The sequence below is a fragment of the Numenius arquata genome, chromosome 8 (genome assembly GCF_964106895.1).
Source record: "Numenius arquata chromosome 8, bNumArq3.hap1.1, whole genome shotgun sequence".
Classification (NCBI taxonomy): Eukaryota; Metazoa; Chordata; class Aves; order Charadriiformes; family Scolopacidae; genus Numenius; species Numenius arquata.
Window position 1 is genome coordinate 50,196,404 of NC_133583.1, and position 25,233 is coordinate 50,221,636.

General features: G+C 54.2%; 1 protein-coding gene across 1 annotated transcript in view; it reads left to right on the top strand.

Annotated features, from left to right (window-relative positions):
- The window catches only part of PTPRF (protein tyrosine phosphatase receptor type F), a 250,559-nt gene extending 225,326 nt beyond the window's left edge, over nt 1-25,233 (top strand). The window contains exons 25-35 of the mRNA XM_074152846.1: nt 7,623-7,746; nt 9,654-9,829; nt 15,695-15,814; nt 16,893-17,047; nt 18,353-18,638; nt 20,486-20,664; nt 23,139-23,265; nt 23,496-23,621; nt 24,274-24,428; nt 24,892-25,027; nt 25,165-25,233. Of these exons, the coding sequence (XP_074008947.1) occupies nt 7,623-7,746; nt 9,654-9,829; nt 15,695-15,814; nt 16,893-17,047; nt 18,353-18,638; nt 20,486-20,664; nt 23,139-23,265; nt 23,496-23,621; nt 24,274-24,428; nt 24,892-25,027; nt 25,165-25,233 (1,653 nt within the window). The remainder of the gene's footprint in view (nt 1-7,622; nt 7,747-9,653; nt 9,830-15,694; nt 15,815-16,892; nt 17,048-18,352; nt 18,639-20,485; nt 20,665-23,138; nt 23,266-23,495; nt 23,622-24,273; nt 24,429-24,891; nt 25,028-25,164) is intronic.

Below are 25,233 nucleotides of genomic sequence, written 5' to 3' on the forward strand. Positions count from 1 at the left end.
TTCAGTCCACAGCATCCCATGCCCCTTCACTTCCACCTGCATCCAAAGCTTTTGCTTTCTGCGCCATCCTCCACTGCTGACAAACACGCATTTGGGATTTCATTCCTGCTTTCCCGACCTACTCTCCCCCTGCACGCTGCTGGACTGTGCTGGCATTAGCCTGTGCCGGCATTAGCCTGTGCCATTCAGCGTCTCTGTCACCAGGAGCTCTGCTGATGTTCCGCTCCCATGGAGCAGTCCCAGCTCCCCTCCCTGCATGGAGCTCTCTCTGCCTGTGCCCTGCAGTCCTGAGCTGCAATCTCCCCTGCGCTGATGAATCCCACTCCCACCCTCCTCCGTATCTCTGGTGGAGCCCCCAGATAGGTACTATCTGCACCCGCCACCGATGCTGTCTTTTCTCACACATATGGGCGCACACAAGGTGTTTGATGAACCCCCCAATCCTGTATTGCACTTCTCCCAGCCCAACCCCCTCCATTCCCGTCCTCCCTTGAGGACAACTTGCTGAGGGGGGTGCACACATGGAGGGGAAGGGGCTGACCTGCACGAGGGCTGCCTTGCCTTTCTCACCACTCTCTGGGCTGGATGATTAGGTTGAAAACTTGTGAAGTTGGGGAAAGCTCCTCTGCAACCATGAGATCAGCAGCGGCAGGATATATGTTTTCCTGTGCTTACATGCAGGACCCTCGTGAGCTTCAGGGGGCTTGTAAATAAACCCCCCGCTAGTATTAAAGAGAATAAATTTGGGAAGTGTCCTTTGCATGTGTTATCACTTCTGTTTGAATTGTTATCTGCCTGTGCCTGTGGCCTCCCCTTCCTGCAGCATACCTACACTGATTTATGAGATGACATCAGAACATTTGCCCATGAGGTAGAATTATATATGCCAGGAAAGGGAAAGCAGATCTCTGTGCTGAGAAGGTAAGGGATGAATTCCAGCTAGTTCAAAGGGTGTGCTGCATGTATCTGAGGAAGACACAGAGCTCCTTTTTGCTTCAGGATGCCAGGTGGAGGGTTTTACCATGCCTCTGCATACTGCTGTCTAGACCGGAGAGAAGCTGAGCTTTCACCAGCTACAGCATTGCATCACAACTTGGGAGATGTTTAGAGAAATAATGTGCTTCCCTTGCAGTTACCTGTGTGATAGTTATCATGTATGTCCTGCCAGCGGTGCCAAGGTATGCAGCCATATCTGTCTGCCTCGGGTCTTTTGTTAGGAGTCCAGCTGAAATGTTAAGCAGGGCTGTCCACTGTGCCACAGGCAGACCGTGCCTCTGCTGCGCGGTGGGGATTCAGCAGGATCCAGTGTCTGTGCACTCCCATCCTCGCACTAGGCCTGCGCCGGTTGGAGCCTGCAGCGTAATACTGAGCTGTGGGAACTGTTTCGGGAAAAAATGAGCATTAAGTAAATTCTCTTAGCTGTTTTCATGAGCCTCTCTCTTCTCATTTCTCTTTCTTTAGAATATCATGGCTGGTTGAGAGCACCAATCAGTTGTACTTTTTATGTTGAAGCAGCTATTAAGTAGCTGATTGTTGCATGTAATTTTTTTTCCCCTGGATTCTGCTGCATTTGACTCCTCATCAGCTAGAAATTACTGAACATGACAGGCTTATAGGGTGTTTAATACTAGGATAGACCCCAAAGCAAAAGTGGTTGCCCCTTGTTGGCATGTGGGGATCAGTACAGTCATTTCCCATTTGAGATGCCAGTGGGAAAAATCCTGGATTGAGTTTTCAGAGAACGGCCGCTGCCTGTGCAGGATTGCTGCGGCAATGGGTCTGCTCTCATCCCTGTCCCTGTGCGTGCTGTGTGTGCAGGTTTGGCATGGCAACAGCTCTCTTTGGGACCTGTGGTTGGAGGGCAGGATGGGCACGGCGTGCATTGCTGAGTAAGGGAGTCTGCAGAGTGGATGCGGAAATAGCGGAGGTGGGAGAGGAGCAGGCTGTGCAGCCCCTGTGGGAGCTTGTGCTTCCCAGCACAGGGAGAGGCAGAGAACCAGAGCTCGCCAAATTCTGTGCGATTGCAGTCATGGAGTGATGATACAGTCCCAGAACTCTCCCTGGGACTGTGTGAACCCCAGACCGACTCAGAGCTGAGTGGTGACCCAGCGCTTCAAAAGATGGAGGCACAGACGCCATTTCCCTGTGGCATGATCATACCGTGGGACTGGGCATAGCACAGCTCAGCAGGGAGAGCCAAGGGACGAAGGCAGATGAACCCCCAAGGCCCATTTGCTGTTTGGCTGTGCTTTGGAATTGTTGCATTTTAAGTGGTTTTGCAGAGCAGCCTACCAGCCTAACATCTCCGTGGCGTACAGGGCTGTTTATAGATGGCTCACATTCCAGGAGCAGTGGCACCCCAGGCAGAGAGCAAATATTTAACAGCACTTTTAACCGTTGAGGCCAGCTGCCCAGAGCCATCAGTCTGGCGCTTGTCTTGGTTGTGCAAGCAATAGCAGGGTAACCTAGACACAGGTGACACAAAACAAGACCTGTCAGCACCTCCCCACACGCCTGGGAAGGGAACAGGGGGGTGGCAGAGATTTCTCGGAGCCGTCTGGCCTCCATTCCCGCAGGTCAGAGAACAAATAATATTGCTCACACCAGTTTGCCAGCCCATCTGGCCAAGTCGCCTGAGCAACAAAGCCAGCACGGAGAGAGCTGTGCACTGGCTGTGGCCATAGCAGGCTCCCAAGCTGTGGGTTAATTCCTCACCCCAACAGGCAGGGAGCAATCCCAACTGGACCTACTGGTACCACTGGTGCGACGGGAGAGGTTGAACTGTAGGTGCTGGGAGCTGAGCCGGCTGCAGGCACAGTTAACCGCTGGCGGCTGCTCTGGTGTGGGGCATAGCACAGCCCCACCACGCTCTCCTGGGCGCGGAGCAGAGCCGGGGGGAGCAGAGTGCAAGGGGCTGGCAGCAGCTCCTGGCCCGGCCGCACCAGGAGAGTATTTCATTTTTAGTGTACAGTGAGAGCTACAGTGAATTTACAGTGTGGGATTAATGGAATTAAATAAGTAGAAGGGAGGCAGAGCCCCTTAATTATTTATCTGCGGGCTGTGGCGGGCGCTGCTGCTGTGTTGGAGCTCCTCCTGTGGGCCACCTTCCCACGCTGCAGCGTGTGGACATGGAGCAGGATCCTGTCATCGGATGGAGGGTACCTGCATTGGTACAAACAAGTGTGCCCACATGCACCGCATCTTGCACCTTCACTGTGGGATCCAGCAAGCTTGGTGCTGCTCTCCCCTTTGTTGTTATTAGCAAACACAGGACACAATGGCACCAACCGGGGCTGGTTCCTGCTCCCTTGTGGCTGTTGTCACTTCTGGGCTAGGTCCTGCACCACCTTCCCGCAGTTTGTGGCCATTCTTCCTCATGCCCAGTCCCTTCATCATGTCCCTCCAGTGGACAGCCCCTGGGTGCAGGCCAGCCTGGAGGTGATGAGAGCCAGGCAGCGTGCCACTGCCCAGTGTGTTAGTCCTTGATAATCATTAGGTTGTTCATGAGATTTGACTCTGCTCTTGCTTCCCAGTGCCATGGGGAGGCTGCAGCCCCTTCCCCACAGTTCTGTATGGAGAGAAACACTGCTGACCTGCCCAAATCCTGTGTTTGCTTGCATGTCCCTTGAAGCCACCGAGGACGTTGCGTCTCCCATGCCCACAGCCCTGGCAAGGCAGCTTAGGCAGCAGGAGAGGTGCTTGGGTCCCTGGGGCCAGTGAGCCCAGGAGGTGCTGGACCTGGGGTCCAGATAGCACCTGGGGAGCCACATGTTGTGGGTTTAATGGGCTAATCGGGAAGCTGCCTGGCAGGCAAGCAGCACTCACGTTCCGGTAATAAGAATAATAAGGCTGAAGTGCTGCCAGCGATTGATTTGGGAGCGCATTATGTCCTCATTTGAGACGCAGCGTAGATTGACAGTGGTCAATGCCTGTGCTAATGTGGTTGATTTCACAGGAGGCTGGGAAGCACTCACAGCCCGAGTGCTTTCCCTTCCCCATGCCCTTGTGCAGCTGCCTGGGCTGCTGAACAGCACGGGGCTGTGGCTGCCCAGCTCCTTGGTTGCCGCAGCCAGGGCCAGCCGAGCGGCCGGGCTGTCCCAAAGGTCTGCCTGCCCGGGCTGCCCGTGCCTGCCAGTAGCAGAGGCAGCTGCAGGGACTCTGCATGCAGAGGAATTTTGGAGCTGCACTGGTGAAGGGGAGCAGCAAACCCAAGGTGGACTGTATCTGAGGGACAAACTGGCACCCAGGGACGTTTTCAAGGCATTTGTAAAGTGCTCTTGAGTCTGTCGAGGAAGGAGCCTTTTTCCAATCCCGTTTCAATGGTCTGGCTCTGTCTTTATGTTGATGGCAGTAGCAGCAGGGATCCCTGAGCTGCTTTGGAGAGATTGCTCCTTGCACTTCCACGCTGGGAAGGAGGAGTTTTACTAATTGGGCTTTTCTTTAATTTGCGCTTGCTGTCTTACAACATCTCCCCTGTCACTTTAAAGCAAAGCAAAACTAAAAGTCACGATGCTTTTAAGTTTGTTCCTGGCTCATTTCCTTCCAATTTCCCAGCCCTTCTGCCTTCTAGGAAGAAAGAGTTGAAAGGGTTACTTTGATCAAGTTTTGGGTTGAAGCAGTGATTCCCGTGAGCCCCAGAAAGGAACAAGAGCAGACTCCCAGTGCCCAGGCAGTTGCGGAGCAAGGTGGGGAGATGAGGCAGTGCTGCCATAGTCCGGGGCTGCGGAGCATCCTACGGAGATGGGACAAGACTTGCTAACCACCACTCCGTGTAAGGGCTTCAACTACTCTCCAAGCAGCCCATCATCCTCCCGTTTATTTACTCATTTGTTTGCCTTAAAGGGGGGAACAGGTGTACATTAATTCATCACCAGATTTTAAATTAAATCATTTTACTTCTAAATGAGTCACTAATTTGCAGGAGTATTTAATTAGTGCCTCTTTGCACTCAGGTGCTGTATTACTTCTGACTTTCTCACCTGTTTGCCCTCTTAAGAGGCTGCTGATGATTAGACCATTTCTGCACATCCTCGTTGCACATCAAAGCAATTAACCCTAATGGCAACACCTTGATGCTTCTTTTCGGTTCTGGGGGCTCTTGGCAGCCTTGTCTCCCCCAGGAAATAACCCTTTCCACCGCTGTGGCAGGACACAGACTTGCTGTGCGAAGCACACTGCACCCCACAGCTTGGGCAGCCCTGCAGCCTTTTGGCAGTGATTTGCAGCATAGATTGAGAGCGAACAACTGCACCGAGTTCTCCCTGCCTCCGCTGTGAAGGGAGGACTCGCTCCAGCACCCACCTGTGCCCAGCGCTGAGTGAGTGTTCACAGGGTGCAAGCAGGACTACTGCTTTCTTGGGTTGCTCCTCAGCAGCAAGAAAATGCTCACTCATATCTTCAGGGCCGGTCTCAGCTCCACCACCATCTGGCCAGGTCTCTGCATGGGCTTTCTGTGCAGACTAAGGCCACCTTTTTGAAAATGAAATATTATTTCTGTCCTTAATAGGCATTGGTAGATTTTCCTCCTTAGCTTGTCTATTTGTGCTTCTCCTTCAGTGTGCTCTGGATTGACTAGACTGGTATCAAAACCCCGCTCACTCCTCTTTAACTCCAAACAGAAAAGTCATTACACATTTTGTTCCGCTTACTTTTTTGTGCCTTTGACCATTTCTGTTGCCCGTTAGGTGGGCAGCAGTCATCCCTGCCACACAGCTGAGGGAGGAGAGCATCCAAAGAGCTGAGTCAGTGAGAAGCCTGTCCTGAAAACAAAATATAGGTGCCTGAATGAAATGAAGTGCCCCAGCGAGCCGTGAGCTGCGCTGGGACGTCTCTGTGTCTGGGCAGAGGGGTGTGCAGGGGCTGTGGCAGCCAGGCCAGTGGGTTTCCAGCCAGAAGCGGTGCTTGCGGTCTCCACTCCCACCATCCCTGCTGCAGCACCTCCGAGCGCTGCTGCTGCCTGCTTATTATGCTGATAATAGAAAATTACAGGTTTTCTGTAGGAAATGTCTATTTACATCCTACATTTCCCAAACTACCTATTAGCATCACTGTGATGTCACATCCTCCTGCGCGTTTTCGTCAGCGCTGGCCCTTCTGCCTGCGGGGAGGGCTGGTGGCGTGGGCCACACGTGGGGACGGGTGACTGCCGCCTGGCACAGCGCTGGCCCGTGCCCTGCGTGTGCCACGAAGCCCTCAGGGCCGGTGCAGCGATGCGGGCAGTGCCTGTGCTTCGTACCCACTGCCGGCTGCTTGGGGAAGTGCCTGCTCAGCAGCACAGGAGAGTAGGGGACAGTGATGGGTGTCACCTTGCGCACAGACAGTGGTTGATGGGGCTGAGCATCCCATGAGGGCCATGAGGGCCGTTCAGGTCAGCCGAGTCAGGGAGCCGTGCTTCCCGGCTCACCGTTTTACTCACAGCTGATCCAGAGCTGACAGACTCGCGGGCATTCCACTGCCTGAGAAGCCTTCTGACATGGCTCCCTGCCAAGCGATGAGCGTGGATGCCTGCGCAGAGAATAACATGCGGTGCTTCCCCTGGCCTGATTGCTCAATATTTTTGCCTGTGGGCCAGCGAAGCTTCGGGGACCCTGAGCTGCAGCATGATTTTAAGAAAACCTTGACTGTGCTGGTAATTTCGGCGGGAGGGGGTTCATGGGATGACTAATTTCTGCTGTAGCTGCCTGCCCCAGGCTTGCCCAGGGCTGCATGTGCAGAGCAAGTCCCTGCATGAGGCAGCTGTCTTATCTGGGTGCCTCATGTATCTCTCAGCCAAAGAGGCCATCCCATCTCAGAGCGGTGCTTTGGGGGTGGACCTTTTTCCCCTTGTTTTGTGCACAGACAAAGATGACAGGAAAGGCTTTGGGAAGGGGCTGCCTGGCCATGGAGGAGCCACGCACCAGGTGCACCAGCACATGGCTTGTGGGAGAAGCGTTGGGTGTGCAAGGCCAGGACACAGGTGGGATGGGGATGTGTGCTTTTCGGGCAGTGGCATAGCATGTGGGCCTTTGGCCAAGATTTATAACCACATCTCTTCTCCAGGTTTATAGTTCCTTGTCACTCTATTAACTCAAACGAGAGATGTTTACATTGCATAAGTAGCTGGAGCAGTGGATAGTAACCTATCAATTTTCATGATTATTCCCTGGCAAATGCTCATAGGCTGTCTCGCAGGACACTAATACCCAAAGCTCCTGGGGCACAAGACACCCAGGGCTTGCTATATTTCAGGACACTGCAGTTCAACAGCTAATAAAACGACTAGGTCAAGAACTGCGCAGTCTGTGGACTCTGTGGAGTCCTGGCATAAGACCAAATTTCTGCTGATGGGTAGCTCCAGAGGAAAGGATGAGCATGCGGCGAGAGTGGAGGTGAAGGCTCATCTGCAGCAAGCTGCCCTAGCGAGAGGCTGCTTTGTCTGCAGGTCACAGGAGGCAGGTCCCACTAGGGACTGGGTTTCGGTGTGGTCTGGCTTGACACTGCTGCTGGGGACACCCATGGAAGCTTCGTCTGGCCTGGGGAGAGGTGTGTGGGGAGATGCAAATTTCCTGACTGAAACACACATGTGCTGCGGCATCCCGCTGTGCCGTAACTGCTCCTGACTCCCTCGCTCTTCCTCTCCATAGTCCATTGATCCGGGGCAGCAGTTCACCTGGGAGAACTCCAACCTGGAAGTGAATAAACCGAAAAACCGCTATGCAAACGTGATCGCCTACGACCACTCACGTGTCATTCTGACCTCCATCGATGGTAAGAGTAACTCCCGAGTGGGCACCGCAGCAAACAGCTGAACTTGGCTGTAGCAGGGGACTGTCTGTTTCCCTGTTGTCAGTCGAGCAGGGTCAAACACCAAGAAACATATACAACATCAACATGAGCAAAGGTGTGAGCAAAATGTTGGCAAGAAGAGTGGAAGGGCTCTGCAGAGATGCCCGTCCCAGCAGCTTCCCTTCTCACTGCTGGCCCTGCTGTGTGACTTCAGCTGCCTTCCTGGGCACATCGTGGGACATGGCGCTGTTAGCCCTACCACCCTCTGTCCCGACACAGCTGCAGGGCCGGTGTCTTCCTCTGGGACTTGCCAGTGTTTGCTTCCAAATAAGTGCCCAGAGCTGCACAGGATGAGGGGTGTCCCTTCCGCTGGGACATCAGGCTTCACACATGCCTGTGCTCCATGGGAGATGCATCAGGCCCTGGTGTTCATAACACTGACCCCAATGGCTCCAAGAACCAGGCTCACATCTCTGGAGTCTGGGCTAATACGTGCTTTTAGTGCCTGCTTTGCAGTCCCGTTGCCCATAGAGAAGCTGGAGCACAGGTACTGAAGCTCAGGCTCACCCGTTCCCACTGTTTTATAAATCAGCACCCAGCTCTGCACACTAGAGCTGAGCCCACTCATGGGGGATGAGGAAGATGCAGATAATTCAATGCAACGCTGCTTGGGGAAGAGGCTGGGGCCTGGCTTTGTGTACAGGTGGTCCTGCAGTCACTAGAGTCCTTTTTCTTGGGATGGAAAATTCTTTTCTAATGCTAATGCACCACTCATCCTCTTCGGAGTCCGGGGAGGAAGGGGGGGTCCAAACAGTTAATGGTAGCAAGGCCTGTTAAGTAGCTATTAGACAGCTGTGGGGTGAGTACGGGGGGAATCCCTGTTTTCCAGCCTGACTCAGTTGCTGTAAGTAGTGTCTGTGTCTTCCTGGGAACCGTTCCCGAACCACCCTTCCAGGTCTCTGCCACCCATGCCAAGGGAGCTTGGCGCTTCACTCCAGCTGCTGCTGCTCCCCGGGAGCCGCCAGTGCTTTGTTTCTGCTGGAGACTGCTGGGACTGTAGAAAATTCTGCAGGACAAAAGGGCAAGGGGGAGACCCCCAGCTTTATTTCCTTCCTCTAATGAAATGCAGATGCACTCTCCTTGGGAGACAAGGAGATTCCTGCTGCTTTCCCTCCCTGCAGCCCGGGCAGCCCATGCTGAGCAGGGTTTGAAAACACAGCCCCAGGCCTCTGCTTGGCTGCATTTATTTTAGTAACTGTGTGTTTGCATTTTAAAGGCCTTTACAAGAAAGTCCTTTCCTTAAAGTGGTGGAGGCAAAGTGGGAGTGGAGCAGAGCAGCCTCTGCCAGCAGGCAGCAGAGGGGGGGTCTTGCACTGAAGAGGGTTTCAGTGGTGGTGGGAAGAAGGGCTCCGGCTCCTCTGGAGTACTCCTCTCTGCAGGAGGGGTGGGAGGACATCCCTGCCTGACATCCCCTGCTAGCAGAGACAATCTAATGAAGCAGCTTCATTTTTAAAAGGTGCTGTAGGACCATAACAAATAGCTGGTGAATTTAAGACAATTATTTCAATCAGTTGCTTGGGGCCAAACGAGCTCCTTAATATTCCTCCCTAGAATTTCCCTTTGTGTGCGGGTGGCAGCTGTCTCTCTGCTTTGGTGCTGCCTGCTTGTTGCATTAATGTGGGAGTTACAAAGGGTTCTTCTTTGTTCAGGCACCATCCCTGTCTTGTGCAGGATCCCTGGGAGAGATTCTGGCATCACCCTGTAAAGGAGACTTGTTAAGAGCCTTGTGAACATGCCAGCGTCTTCCCCTGCCTGCAGGGCCAAGCAGAGCGATAGGCACAGGGTTGTGGCCTGCCCCTGGACTAATGTTTTGCCCTCTTTCTCCACAGGGGTCCCAGGCAGTGATTACATCAATGCAAATTACATTGATGGGTATCGGAAGCAGAACGCCTACATCGCCACACAGGGACCTCTGCCAGAAACCCTCAGTGACTTCTGGAGGATGGTGTGGGAACAGAGAACAGCAACTATAGTCATGATGACCAGGCTGGAGGAGAAGTCCAGGGTACAGTGTGTGCTTCCTCCCTTTTCTGGAGCTGGGGGGGGCAGGAGAGAGGGATGGGAACGCTTTACAGCGTAAGGGCATCCAGGGAGAGACAAGTCCAGTGGTGTGGCTCACTGCTGCAGGCACCCCAGCAACAAGTGCCCCATAAGTGTATCCCTGTGGGGCAAAAGGGTGGCAAGACCTCCTGTCTCTGTGCTGCTTGTTAACCCCTGTCTTGCCTGCATGTCTGCATGCACATCCATCCTTTCCCTCCCCACATCACTCACACCAAAAGGGAGAAAGGAAAGCTCTGAGAAGGGGAGTGTTGACAGTCCCTGAAAGCCTGGGGGCTGCATCCCAGAAGCTGAGAAGCTGCAATGGGTAGGTGGTATCAGCAGCATCCTCCAGCCTGACAGGGCCCTGGCATCTCTAGCGATGCAAGGGAATGGCTGACGAGGTCTCATTGCAATAGCAAGACTAATTTGTGCCTTGTCCAATGACAACATGTATAAACGATCGGCTCATACTGCCAAGATTAGATATTCTGATGTAATAAATGCAAAGCTGCCTGCAAACCGTGGGGAAGGCGCGATGTGAAGAGGAAGGAGCAGAAGCCCTCGCTGCGGATGATGCTTGTGGCGTCTCATGACAGAGGTTCTCACTCAGCCCCTGAAGGAGGAGTTCTTAAGCTGTGACCGAAGTGCTCCCGTGCCCAGATACATCCTTCAGGCAAAACCTGCCCAAGCAAGGAGGCAGCTTCTGCCTCTCGTGATTCAATTTGTTCCTAAAAGTAAAATTTTAGCGGTGAGCATTTGTACTTGCAGAATATTTTAGTGTTGCCATGCCAACGGCAGGAGAAGGGGCTGTGTGCTCAAGCTGTGAAGCACTGGTTATTTTTAGCCCAATAAGCTCGTTCTTGAGAAGCAGAAACTGTCAAGTTTGGGTTTAGTTAAAACTTTTGCCTGCATACTCTCCCTCCATTTCAAAGCTTTAGCACCAAAATGCTCGCAGGGGTGTCCTAGCCCACGCTGGCTGGGAGGAAGCAGCTACAACAACCGATCACCGTGGCAAAACAGATCTGCTTTTCCTGCATATACAAAAATAGGCTTTGTTCATGGGCTTCCCCGGCTTAACAAATGCCCTACAGCCTCCAGGGAAAAACAGTGTTCCTCAGAGATGAGCTGCCTCTACCCAACCACAGCTATCCAACCCCAGCTTCGCACTGTGCATAGCCCTACCTCGTCTGTCCCACGGCCACCGTCACCTACCCCAGCCCAATCAGGGAGGTAAATTAACCTGACCTGTCCTGTATCTCAGGGCTTGGCACGTGGGCTAAGCAAGATCAGAAGCTGCTGATCAACTGCTCTCTGCAGCTGGGGGTTATATGGGGACTTCTTTGTGCCTTCACATTTCAGTGATGGAGCGTATATTTGAAGTACGAGGAAAAGTCCTTTTAGGTTGCCAAGTAAATCCATGCCTGGAGTCCTGACTCACTTAACTTCTGGGCTGCTTAGTTATGGGAAGACACTCTGAGGTGCGTGTTTCTTGAAGATAATGGGTTTCCTTTGACCCCACAGGCACTTGTCTTTGCTTGAGACGCCTGTGCTGCTGAGCCATGCGTTAATCTCCCCCCAGCACGTTCCCTGTCATGTCATCCTGCACTTACCTCCTGCAGTATTGGTTTCTGTCCCAAACATGGTGCGTGTAGTCAAGCCTGTGGTGATGGGACAGGCACTCTGAATCCCTGTCACAGGCAGGGGGTGACCAGAGCCCTCGTAGAAGCTGCAGGCAGCCTGCCTGACCGGGCATGCTGCCCAGGGGCTTTAGGCTGACCCGATGGGACCCAGACCCCAGCATTTGCTCCCCAACACTGCCTGCCCATGCCCTGATGGCTCTTTGGCACATCCCCAGCACTAATGAGAAAAGGGCAGTTTTCTCAGGCGCTGCAGGAGAGGCAGGTTGCCAGGGGAGGCAGTGAGGAAGCCCGGCCACTCCTGAGTCAAACCAGCCCTGCACAGCAAGGGCTTCCCTGGATGTGTTTGCTGGACCGTGTAGGTGCCCCAGGGCACCCACTCACAGGAGGGGCCTGGTGGGGAGTTGGGATGTGGACTTGCAGAAGATTATTTTCTCTGGCCTTTTTTTGTTGGCTTCTCCAGCATCTTCCAAGGCAGGATGGGTTTCAGCCACCTTCCTTCTCCGCTCTTTTTCATGCCCCTTTGGTGATGGCTAGAGCTCAGTCAGGAGCACGCCTTTTTGGGACCAAGGAAGGTCCTCTTCACTGCCCATTTCTTCCAGCTTTCAGCATGAGTCACTGTTTTACAGTTTACTCCACTCCAGAGCCTTCAGATCTCATCTGATGCAACCCCTTGGGTTCCTGCAGCATTGATCCCTGCTGGTGTTCACACTGCTGTGGGACAGCACTGCTCCAGGCAGTCACATGGTGTCACAGTGATACCCACAGGTGACCTTGCTTGGAAGTCCCCTTGCCCCGGGGCTTTGGCACAGGCACAGCACTGTCCAGCTGTGGAGCCTGGGGTGGGCAGCAGGGCCTCATGCCGAGATGCTCAGTGCAGGGCAGGCTCTGCTGCCTTCCCAAGCGAGCTCCCCAACTCCCCTTGGCAGCGCTGTGTGTAGATAAGCCAACCGGGACCAGCAGCAGCTTTGCAGCCCTGTAGGGGTGACACTGCTTTAAAGGGCTCCTGAGCTGCAGGGGGGGAAAAAAATCTTTAAAGAGCATCAGCTTTTATGGTCTGCAATTTCAGCTGGCTTGATGGTCCAAATCATCCTCCCTTTTTCATGTTTTCACAAAGCGAGAGGCACATAAAGGATAGAAATGGCTGGATTGTGCAATTTAGCTGCCTTCAAAGCTTTACAATCAGTTTCAGAATCATTTAGTGGCAGTTCAGAAACACACATTGTAGATTAGCTTTCCTGAATCTGCGAGCGTGGCGTGTCCCAGCCGGGGTATGCTGCACGAGAGAGGTATTAAAGCAGGATTTCTCCTACCCTGGGCTATCCCCATGAGCCCAGCAGAGTGAGGTCTCTCAGAACAGCGCGGTGGCTTGTTCTGTCCCAGCCCAGAGCACCAAGCATCCACCCCTGGGGTGTGATCTCCCCTGGCACTTAATGTCCCCAGGCAGGGGTGCAAAGAGGCTGGTGCAAAGGGCTCTGGGGAAGAAGGGCCTGGCAGCCACCAGTCCTGCTCCAGCTCTCTCGCTGGCAGTGATGCCATCTGGAGCTCATGAGTGGGGCCGGCAGCAGAGCACAGCTCTCGCTGAGGAGAGGTGCCCGGCTGCTCTTGGGCACAGGGCATCAAAGGGGAGGGACAGGAACCACTCAGCAAAGCTGCAATAAACGGCTGTTCAGGACATTAGTGTGCTCCTTAAGTTAATGAGAAGCAAGCACTGCCAGAAGAAAACATCTCTTATCTGCTTTAGTGCCACAGTGCATCGGCTTCAGCATAAAATTTACAGAGCTTGAAAATGGGGCATAAACATTATGGGTAAATTTGGCAGAAAATGTGACTGACTCTTATCTGGTCATGAATAAATAATTTTCAATTACCAGCCCAGGCGCTGCTATTATCCCGCACAGGGAACTCCTCTGAAGTTTGTTTTGAGCTCAAGCACACACAGCCCTGTAGCATGTGGGTGGCAGGAGGGGACTGCTGTCCCCGAGGTGCAGGCTCAGGCATGGGGACATGCTATGCTGCTCCCCTGCAAACCGCACTGACAGTGCCACAGCAAGCGGCTGTCCCCAGCATTTGCAGGATGCCATTCTGCTCTCCCCTCCCCTCCTTTGGAGAGGGGTCACATCATCCCCGAGCCAGCCAAGGCAAACTCAGGTGGCTGGAGATGCAGCTGTAGCTACCGCCCACTTGTGAGGATGGGGATCAGTTCAGCTGTGAAATAAGGTTTGTGACCTTCAAGTTGTTCGCTCTGCAGCTACTCCGTGTAAAATAACAGGCTGCTCTGTGCCCAGTAAGGAAGAGAAATCTTCTGAGGCGCAGGGCCTGCCATGCTGGGAGCACAGATCCAAGGCAGCGCAGGAGACCCTGGGCAGGAGGCAGTGGAGCTGCTCTGGTCGTGCAGGCGCCTGCACTACCCCATCAGGCAGCCTTGCACCAGGCACTGCTGCCAGGGCAGGGCTTACTGAGAGCAGACCCCAAAAAAGCAGGGACAGATGCATCCCTCTGACCCCAGGTTGCCGCACTCCAGCAGCCAGAGTGCAGGATGAGGGCTCTCAGCTCTCACAAGCCCCACCCTGCTTAAAGTGCCTTCAATTAAAAGGCAGAACTTCATTGATTTCTAATTAAGCCTGTTGTTTCCCTTCCCACGCATTCCCCTGTAAACACGCTCGGCTAATAATTAAGTTTACTATTCCTTGACAAGCACAGATGATCTTCATTCACTCCTCTCTCCTAGGGCGGGAAACGATTTTCAGTGCAGTGCACATGGGTGGGAATGAAGTCTTCCTCCTGTCAGCCAGGCACCGCAGGAGCCGAGTGCCAGATGAAATAGGGATGCTCAAGGTGCCAAATTAAATAGGGAGCTTGGGGCTGGAGAGAACAAAACCGGAGGAGTAGTTTGCAAACACTGAGCTGTGAATAGGAGGAGGAGGGCATCAGCAGATGAGCAGGGAGGGATGCACAGAGAGATGAAGGGGGCAGAGGGATGGGGCCCTGGGGATGTGTTAGGGCTCTCTGCCAAGTGGGCTGCAGCAGGAGCTGTGGCCAGTAGCTCAAAGTGCTCTGGCTGTGGAGCTGAGAGGGGGGAAATAAATGATGCTGCAGGGCAGGGGGTCTCTAGGGAGCAGTGGTGTTTTCGTGATGGGATAGTGCTGCCTGCAGGAAGGAGCTGAAGGGAAGGTTTGGCCACAGTCTGTGTCTTCTCACAGAGGGAGAACAAGTTGTGTCTGTGTCTGAGCTGGCATCTGTGCCTTGCTATGGAGCAGTTTTTGAAACACCTGGGAGATGTAGATTTGCAGGGATGTGCCACCTGCCAGAAAGGCAGGTCAGCATCTCTCGAGGATGCTCAATGCACTTGAGCCTACGACAATTACAGAAAGGGTGGCAGGGTCGGCCCCGTGGACACAGCATCCAGGCTGGAGGCCTGGCGTGGTCTGTGTCCCATCTTTCACCAGGGGGGGTTTGCTGCCTGGGGGCCACACTGGCAGGAGCACCCTGGGGACTACAGAAGTTATGGGAAAAGGTAGTGCCTGTTGCATTGTGTACCATGCTGGACTCAGGGCTGTGTCCTGTCTCAGCTTAGTGTCTCCAGGTGGAGGACTTTGGGCTGTGACAGCAGAGAGCTGGTGGGGATACAGGCTGCATCTCCCTCACCTCGCCTGCCCTTCGAGCAGTGCCTTCCCCAGAGAAGCCATGGCTTTCCCTGCCCTGCTTCACCAGCTCTCCTTGCACCAACCTGCACCAGCTGACCTTCTCTCCATCCAGGCAGAGCTCAGGCAGGGGGATGCTGAAAGCACAGCCCCGAAGATCCCCATCTTCCCAAACAGGAGGCAGAGAATCAAAATTACAGCAGGCATAAATCACTGCTGGCAACTGCTGCACGCTGTCTTCATACCTGGTGCTGCTCTTGCTGCTGTGTCTGGTGGCCTGTCCCCCTTTGCCGCTCCCCAACAGTGGCTCCAGGAAAAAAAAAAAATAAATCCCTCTTCAAATATGAAACTTGTGGAATGGAGTCCAGGGTGTGCTGCCTTTCTGCTGGGGATTGGGACACTCCGGGAGAAGGAAATCTGGGTGTTTGGGGCCCCCCTGCACAGTGACTCTTCTCTGTCTTTACCCTTTGAAGGGCAGAGCCCTGTTCCTCACCCCGAATGCCCCAGCCAGCAGCCAAGCACTGACCCTTTCTCCTCCTCTCCCCACAGGTAAAGTGTGACCAGTACTGGCCAAGCCGGGGTACAGAAACCTATGGGATGATCCAGGTGACCCTGCTGGACACAGTTGAGCTGGCAACCTACACCGTCCGCACCTTTGCACTGTACAAGGTATGGTGCTGGCTGGGCTGTTCCTGCTCCAGGTAATGCAGAGCTGCTCTCTGATGCTGCAGGCTACTGCATGGCCCACAGGCAGAGGCCACCAGCTCTGTCCGGCTTGGCCAAGCATGTGGCTAGTCCACACATGGGCCATTTCTCACAGCTGGGCTGCAGTGGGAGACTGGCTGCAGGTTGTGCATCTGGGCACCACTGGATTTTGGCCAGGACACCTGATGCTCCCCTGTATGCATTCAAACCCTGTGGTGGGCCCTAGAGTGCTTGCCTCTGGCGAGTGCACATGTAGCAGCTGTCCTCCCATTAGAGGGACAACATGGGAAGCAGTGAGTTCTTAGCGCTCCTGTCACTAATAATGCAAATGGAGGGGCCGTGCTGACGTGTGCGCAAGCCCTTCTCTCCTGCCTGCTGCGTACCTCATTAGTGTTAGGAAATCCCTGGGGGCAGTGCTAGCAGCGGCAGGCTTTGCAGCGGCTGCCTCTGTGCGTGACTGTGTCTGGGCCACACCGGCAGAGAGAGCACAGCAGTGTGCCATGGGGGCACGCTAACGCCCTGGGAAGGCATCTGGCCCCCAGCAGTCACCCAGCCAGTCCTGCAGCATTGCTGTATAGATCACTCAGCCAAGCCAAGACAGGAGCAGAGCAGCCTCTGCAGACATGGACTGATCAGCCGTCCCAGAGAGACCCACGATGCAGAGGAGCAGGGAGGGCACTGGCTGCTGTGGCCCTTCCATGCCCAGTGCCTGTCTGTCCCTGAATGTGCAGTGAGTACATGGGTAGTGACCCCATGCTGTGCACAAAGGAGTTTTTCACCTTCCCTTCAGTCTGCTGCGCTCCCACAGAGCTGCTCTGCTCTCTTTCCACAGAAGGGCATAGGCAGGCATAGAAGCCTTGCAAGAAGCCCACATTTTGCCTCCAAATTTACAGTGGCAAAAGCCCAGGACATGCATGAACACACACAGCATTACGATTCTGTTGCTACCCGGCCAGCTGGGTACCTTGTTACCCCATCAGTGGGTTCCTGTCCTGGGATGGGACTGTTCTGATCCAAAACAACTCTTCTTTCTCTTCGACAGAATGGCTCCAGTGAGAAGCGAGAGCTACGACAGTTCCAGTTCATGGCTTGGCCCGATCACGGGGTACCAGAATACCCCACCCCGATTCTAGCTTTCTTGCGACGGGTCAAGGCCTGTAACCCACCGGATGCTGGGCCCATGGTTGTCCATTGCAGGTAGGACCGTGTGTTTGTGAAGCTGCTCCTGCCTGCAGGAGCTTTAACTTGTCCAGCTAAAAGTGGGGTGTCCTGCTCCTGCGGGGAAGGTTTCACAGTAGCATAACCTGTACTGCTCTGCTTGGGCTGGGGACAGGACAGCAGCCAGCAGCAGGATGCAGTGGTGACATTTGTATTGCTACTGCTCTGTCAGATTAAACAGCACTGCTGTATGGAGCGCCCCAGAAAACACTTTTTCCTGCAAAACTGCAATTACCATTTAAAAATGAAGTGATCTGTGCCAGCATAAGTAGATGGTACCTTTCAGAGGCACATCATTGAAAGATGCGCATGCAGTGACCTCTACAAACAATCATACATCGTATTTACAGTAGAACTCTTCCGTGGGGTAGAAAGGCAGATCTTTAAGCAAAATATTAGTCTACTAAGGCTCAGCATCCTATCCAGGCAAGATTTATCTACACCAGCCGAGTGGGGACTATTACTGAGCAAACCACTCTGTCACTGCTGTTCCAGCATACGCCTTACCAGCAGTGTTTAATGCTCTTCTTTCATGCTCTGTTTCAGATGGGAGTGGGGTATAATTAACACACAAACAAGCTGTATTAAAGCCCTGTTAAGGATCTGACTTGCACTGTAAATGAGGAAATGTCTAGCTCCCTATCTCTGCCTGTGTTTACATGTCACGACAGCATGTCTGTTGTTTTCAGGGTGCTCTCAGGGTGAGTAGTTTGGGCATTGCTACCGCCCTTCCAACAGTGGAGAAGCATCCAGTGCTTGAGCAAAGGGCTGAGCATAGATGTGCGTGACCTCACCTTTCTGCCTTCCCCTCTCAGGCTGGCTGTCCTCATTTTATGGGTTAGGAAACAGTGACCCAGGTTAAAGGGACAAGCAGGCTTGAAATTAGGAGCTTCACTGATGCCTGGGCCCAGCCTGAGCTTCAGGTCTTCTGACTTCATGCACACATACGCTGTCACGCTCCTGCCTCGTAAACACATTTCTCCTTCCCTTGTGGAGGTGCTGCCAGCCACCTCAGGGACCAGCAGAGTGACACCATGTCCTTCCCACTCCATTGGTGCAAGGGGGATAGCAGAAGAGCTGAGTAGCTTCCCACACTCTCCAGTGCCTCCCTCCCTCATTCCTCCTGTCACCTCTTGTTTGGGGCTCAGTTCATTAGCTCTCAGTGTGGGGAGAAGCCTTTACTCCCCTTCTGTGTGCTCCAGGTTCCGGTGCTTTCTTAAGTAGAGCTTGTGTGGCATCTGTAGCAGACGGTGTCATCTCAGGCCACGTGCTTTGTTCCCGCAGTGCCGGTGTGGGCCGAACTGGTTGCTTCATTGTCATTGATGCCATGCTGGAGCGGATGAAGCATGAGAAGACCGTGGACATCTATGGCCATGTGACATGCATGCGCTCTCAGCGCAACTACATGGTGCAGACAGAGGACCAGTACATCTTCATCCACGAGGCCTTGCTGGAGGCAGCCACATGTGGCAATACCGAGGTGCCTGCACGCAACCTCTTTGCTCACATCCAGAAGCTGACCCAGGTGCCACCAGGCGAGAGTGTTACTGCAATGGAGCTGGAATTCAAGGTTGGTGGCAGAGCCCCAGCAGTCCCTTCCCCAGCGCCCTGTCTCTGCCCACGCAGCCCCACTGGGCCACTCGTCCAGGGTTTGGGAGAGGAGAAGCATGGATCATTACAGACAGTTATTCTTTTGTGTGTTTCTAAACCAGGTAGGCAGTGATTTAAAATACATTTGAATTGTAAAGCTTGTGTCGGCCATGGTCCCCCCTGGATTGGCAGCTTCTGGGGAGGATATAAAAGGCAGATGGATGCGCAGTTCTCAGCAGCACGTTCTGCTCTAGGTTCACTGTGCGGCAGGAGCTGCATCTAAAATCAGATGCAGATCGTGTTAGTGATAATTGATGTTACTGTGAACAACTTGTCTGGAAACGGCTCCAATTTAAATATGTGAGACGTTTATAGTCTCATTTCTTCAATGCTGAGCTCTGTTCTCTTTTAACCACCTCAACACCAACCCTCGGTGTCTAGAATTGGTGGAGGCAGTGTTTTAAGGCACATTGTTTTTAAGAAGCCAAGCCCCCATTTTGCTATCCATATCTGTGAATGCCAACTGCAGGTATTTATTACAGCCTTGGAGATGGAAGTGAGCTCTGGTAAGCGCCTGTATTCTCAGATGAGGTGCATTAGTCCAGTGGATGCATGCAGGGGAATATAGCTCATGCAGGGAGGCAGCAGACCATGCAGGCTGTGAAATGAACTGCAGCAACACAGCTTCGCCTGGGGATTCCCTCCAAGTGACAAAGGAGCAGGAGAGGCAAAATATTGACTTTCTGCCTAATAGCTGAGCAGCTCTGTCCCGTGGTTACCAGAGCTGCTGGTGTCCTGGGCTTGGGACAGTAGAACATGCTGCATTAGTATTTCATGGTGGCACCTGCCCTGAGAAACCTCTCAAGAGAGCCACAGAATTAGGCTCAACTGTAGCAACTCTATTGTAAGAAAGACAAAAATTTGCCGTTAGTCCAACGGTCTCTTTAGAACAGTAATAAAACTTGCCCCTCTCTATGCCCTGGCAGTGTTCACTACATGGGAAACGCTGGGGAGCAAGGTATGGGAGGGCCTCACATGGCTGCATCACTCCCCAAAGAGCAACCCTGTCCTTCTGCAGGGAGCCTCTGCCAAGGACCGGCTGCCACACATAGAGAGAAGTGTGGCTCTGGAGATGCCAGGAGAAGGGAAAAAAGAAATAAAAGAAAAAGGGGGAAAAAATAAAAAGAAAAAGGGAAAAAAAATAAAAAGAACAAAAAAAAGAAGGATTTCTGTTTGCATATCTCTGCCAGCAGATCTAAGTAACACATTTACCATGACTCCAGTTTACAGGGCTCAAAGAGAACCATAAAATGTCTCACAGTAACCTAAAATAGATCTTCTTTACCTAAAACTGTCACAATTCTCACTTGTGTTTTTTCTTGGGTTCTTCTGGGGTGAGAAGTAAATAGTAAGACATTGTTGGGAGATGGAAAGCTTTCCTTCCCTGACACCACCAGGCATGTGTCCCTGGTTCAGCCCGGTACAAAGCTTCATGTCCTGGCCCTTTGTGGGTCAGAGAGATGCTGTGGGTCTCCACTGCTTTATGTGTGGCTTTGGGGCTGTGCCAGCGGGTCAGTGCAGGTGGTTCCCCTGTTGTCACTTACAGCCACGCACCAAAAGCCAGCAGCCTCCTCGTAACGTGGTGGCAGAGCCTTTTGTCCACTCTGGAAAGACCTGGTCCCCAGCAGCTGTCCCTCTGTCAGAGGAGGGAGCATGGCTGTGTGCCCAGAGGGACTCCTGCATGCCCTGCTGCCAGGACCCCTCCCGATTTTGCTGCCCGACTGCTGCATCCCCAGCAGGGGTCTGACATGTCTCCTCCTCTTTCAGCTGCTGGCCAACTCTAAAGCACATACCTCACGTTTCATCAGTGCCAACCTCCCATGCAACAAATTCAAGAATCGCCTCGTGAACATCATGCCATATGAGCTGACGAGAGTCTGTCTGCAGCCCATCCGGGGTGTCGAGGGGTCCGATTACATCAATGCCAGCTTCATAGATGGGTACAGGTAAGGGCCACCTGAGGTGCCTGGGCCAGCCTATCCCGCCCGATTGGGAACCTGGGCAGAACTGCCTTCTCTTTCCCCAGGACTGGTCCTGGCTGCCTAGAGGTGGGCTGGGGATCACTTTGTTGCATTTTATCTGTTTCCATCTTCTCAGACACTGCAGTGTGTATAGTTACAGTGTGTGAAGACTGCTAGTGAGCGAGTGCTGCCAGGCTGGCTTATATCACTGTAGACAGATGCCCATGTGGCTGGGGTGGGAGGCTGTCCTGGCTCCTGCGGAGGTTTGTAGGATCTTCTGGTAGGCATCCTGTGGCATGTGTTTTATGTCTGCAGCATCTAACGTAAACCTGCCCCACCTCACTAGCTGTAGCAACCAGAGGCAGAAGTGTGCTTGCGCTGCGTGGCTGGTCCAGGCAGCAGCCCAAGGCTCATGGTCCCACGTCTTGAGTTTGGGGGGCATCTGTGAATCCTCAGACAGGGTTGGTGGTGGACACTGGAGAGCCTGTCACTGGGTTCTGCTCCCCAGTGTAGCTTTTAGAAAGCACAAATTAAGATCTAGTGGGGCAATAGTACTTATGGTGTCTGTATCTAACTGCTGGCATTGCATTCTGTGATGCTAAGTGCCAGGAGAGGAGAATGCAGGGAAACAGCCCAGTGGCCACATCTTCTTCCCAGCCAATCCCTGGACAATAATCCAGACCAAATCCCAACAACGCACATCCAGGGCTCATTCCTGTCATCGCTCTGTGCACCATTGCAGTAGGGTCACCCAGTGCAGGAGCAGGGGATACAACAATGGATGTGGCACACTCCCCCTCCAGCTTGGCTCTGCTCAAATGCTTCTTATGGGCTGGTGACCTCCCAGGAGCAACAGACACTGCCAAAGGGAACAGATGTTGGTGCAGCCAGGCCAGCAGCTCTGTGCCTCCATCCCTGCTCCAGCAGCTGAGCCCAGGAAGGGTTCCCACGGGGAAGGGCTATGTGGATGCAAGAGTGGCCAGGGAGCAGAAAAGGAGTAAGCCTGGGAGCATCCCAACACAGCAAAACCACAGCGAGCCAGGCTCCCTCAGGGTGGGACCGAGTAATGGGAAAGGATGGAGAAAAGCTGTCACAGAACAGCCTCTGCTCCCTCCTGCCTGTGTGGCTCCGAGCCATCCAGCACTGTGTCACTAATGTGGCTGCCTGCCTGCATGCCCACCCTGGTGTCTGACAGGCGGGCTGCAGCCACAGTGTGCTGGCTCCAGAGTTGATTAAGAGGGATGCTGGTTTTGCCCCTTGGTGATGCTACGGAGGGAGGGCTGCCAGCACGGCAGGTGGTACCATTTCATGTGCTACCTACCCCATCCCTGAAGAGCGCTGTTATCTCTTCCTGTCCTTTCGTTTGAACCAAGCAATCTTCTTGGTATTATCTAAAGAAATTAGTTGGCCCAAGGTCCTGCAGACATCACTGATGCTGCATCTTTATTAGATCTTTTGTTTCGTTCTGCACCCCCACTCCCTGCTTTTTATGATGTCTTATAAATCCACTTTGAAGCAGCCCCTGTCTTCATCCTGCACATTACAGCTGTCCTGCAGCACGTTCATTAATTTTTAGCACCAGCAGAGAGATGAAATGCCGGACGGGAGGATGTCGCCCTCATCCTGCGGGCTCCGGCGCCCCGCTGTGGTGAAGAGGGACTGTGTCTCGGCCACCCATGCGGCGTCAGACCCGTCTCTCGCAGGTGGCACCAGCGTGCCAGGCTGGGTGCTCAGCGAGCCAAAGAGCCAACGCACTGGAGCTGGCCCTTCTCAGAGTCCAAAGCACCAAGGGTGCTTTCTTCAGGGTGGGTGCCAGGCTGGGGCAAAGCAAGCTCTGCTTTCACATGGGACATTTTGAGAGATGCTCTGGTTTGCAGTGGAACTGAGGAGGACAAATTTGGGAGCTTCAGCAAAGTTGGCAAAACAGTATTGGTGGTTACCACACTGCCCTAGTTATTAGCTGGCATGTGTGATCCAGGTGACCTGATTCACTTGCTCTGTCTTCACATGCAACAGGAGGGACAGTGGGTGCTGCAGAGTGTAAAAGTGCAGGAACCCAGGGGTGCTGCTGGGCTTGTCCCCAAGTGCAGCTTCTCCTCCCAGCCCGGGTGGGTGCTGGCAGCCTGCTCACATGGGCTGGGTGCCGAGAAGGCTCTCGGTGCAGCAGCACTAGGGACAAGTAGCAGGGAGAGGCTGGGCTGGGGACACTGTCACCCCAGCAAGGACTAGCAGCCTTTCTGGATCCTCCATCTGTGGGGAGCATTTAGAAGACATGCGCTGGGCGGGCTTATCCCTCCCCCCGAGTCCATGGCTAGTCCTAGAGACCTGTCTGCTGCAGCTGCATCGTAAGTCCTGCTGCACAGGGTCCCTGCCTCCAGCCCTCCCGGCCCGCCAGCCCCCCGAAGCAGCTGCTGCCCACCTCCCAGGAGCTGCTCTGAGCACCATTATGTTTGTCGCAGGCAGCAGAAGGCCTACATCGCCACGCAGGGACCACTGGCCGAGACCACAGAGGATTTCTGGCGGATGCTCTGGGAGCACAACTCCACCATCGTGGTGATGTTGACAAAGCTGCGCGAGATGGGCCGGGTACGAGTCATGCTCAGAGAAACAGGGGGCTGTGTGGCTGCTGCCTGTGGGCACAACCTCTCAGTTCACCCCAGTCTGTCCCCAGCACCAGCCGCTCTGGGCCAGCCTCCTGCTGGTGTGTCCCTGGCTGTCCCTGTGGCCCCAGAGCCACGTGTTCTCCCAGGGAGCGGGAAGGAGGAGCAGCAGCTTGTCCCACTGTGCTAATGTCTCACTGTGCTCCTCATCCACAGGAGAAGTGCCATCAGTACTGGCCGGCAGAGCGCTCTGCCCGGTATCAGTACTTTGTGGTGGACCCCATGGCAGAATATAACATGCCGCAGTACATCCTCCGGGAGTTCAAGGTGACGGATGCCAGGGTGAGTGCAACTGCTGGCTCCCCAGCTCCCCTGCCTCCTGTGCCTCTGCTCCACCACTGCCCTGCCCAGGGCAGGGACGGGAACGTGCAGCAGCCTTTGGAGGAACCAGAAAGCAAGGTGCTGCCTTGCACCACAGGCAGAACGGGCTGCTGCCCTCACCTGCTGCTCCTGTCACCACAAGTTCTTCCTTGCCGGCTGTGTCAGCCCCAGTGAGCAGTTCAGGGATCCCTGAACAGACCCTGCCTTGCCTGTGCTGTGCACTTGGGCAAGCATTTAACATGGGGTCCGCTGCACATGGGGTCTCTGTATGCAGGATCTGATGCGCACACGGCCCCTGTGTGACAGTAATTGTGATCCTGCAGTGGAACTGGGCACCAAATAGGACCAGGGCACTGACCCAGCAGACCCTGCAGGGACCCAAAGTCCTGCTCAGCTCAGCTGCCCTGGGGTGAACATGGGAGAGCAGAGACAGGCCCCAAATGCTCAGTGAAAGATCTGCCTGGGCTTATCCATGGCCTGTGCATTCTCTCACCTGGCCTGGGCCAGGGGGGTCTGAGAGCAGGTCAGCAGCACCAGTGCTGAGGGGAGCGAGATCAGCCCCTCTTACTGTCTGCTCACCCACAGTTCACGTCTAACACCCCTGTCCCTGCAGGACGGCCAGTCACGGACCATCCGCCAGTTCCAGTTCACAGACTGGCCTGAGCAGGGAGTGCCAAAGACAGGAGAGGGCTTCATCGACTTCATCGGGCAGGTGCACAAGACCAAGGAGCAGTTCGGGCAGGACGGGCCCATCACGGTGCACTGCAGGTGAGTGGGGACAGACAAGCATCCACCTCTGACTTCATCAGCCCTCAGAGATGTCCCCTGCCTCACTTACCCTGGCAGCTGCCAGCTTCCCTGCACTTGGTGCCCCTCCTGCATCCCCCTGGCAAGAGGCAGGCAAGGGATGAGGAGGCGGCAACATCCATGGGTGCTATTGGCAGCCTTTCTGCCAGGTGATTAGATTAACCCAGTGCCCTGGTGGTACTGATCTGTAGCTCCTTGGAAGAGTCCTTGGACAGGGCAGGGTGCCACAGAGGCCCAGAGGGAAGGCAGAGTCGGTGGGCCCCATGGGGCTGAGAAGGCATTGGCTGACAATGTGCCCGTGGTTTCTCCTGGATCCACTGAGCATGTCCCCATGCTCCATGAGCTTGCACCGCTCCTAGGAGCTCTGCAGAGCCTCGCTGGGGCTGGCAGGTCTCTAATAGCACCTCTTGCTCCCTCTGCACAGTGCTGGGGTCGGGCGCACAGGCGTGTTTATCACGCTCAGCATCGTGCTGGAGAGGATGCGCTACGAGGGGGTGGTGGACATGTTCCAGACGGTGAAGACCTTGCGGACGCAGCGGCCAGCCATGGTGCAGACAGAGGTGAGTGTCCCCTCCTCCCCAGGGTGGTGGGAGATCTGTGGGAAAAGGGATGGGAGCCATCATCTCTAGATGTGCAAATCTGCTGCCCGATATCCTTGGGTCCCCGCTTCTCACGCTTCCCCCTTGCTGCCTTGCAGGACCAGTACCAGCTGTGCTACAGAGCGGCACTGGAGTATCTCGGCAGCTTCGACCACTATGCAACGTAA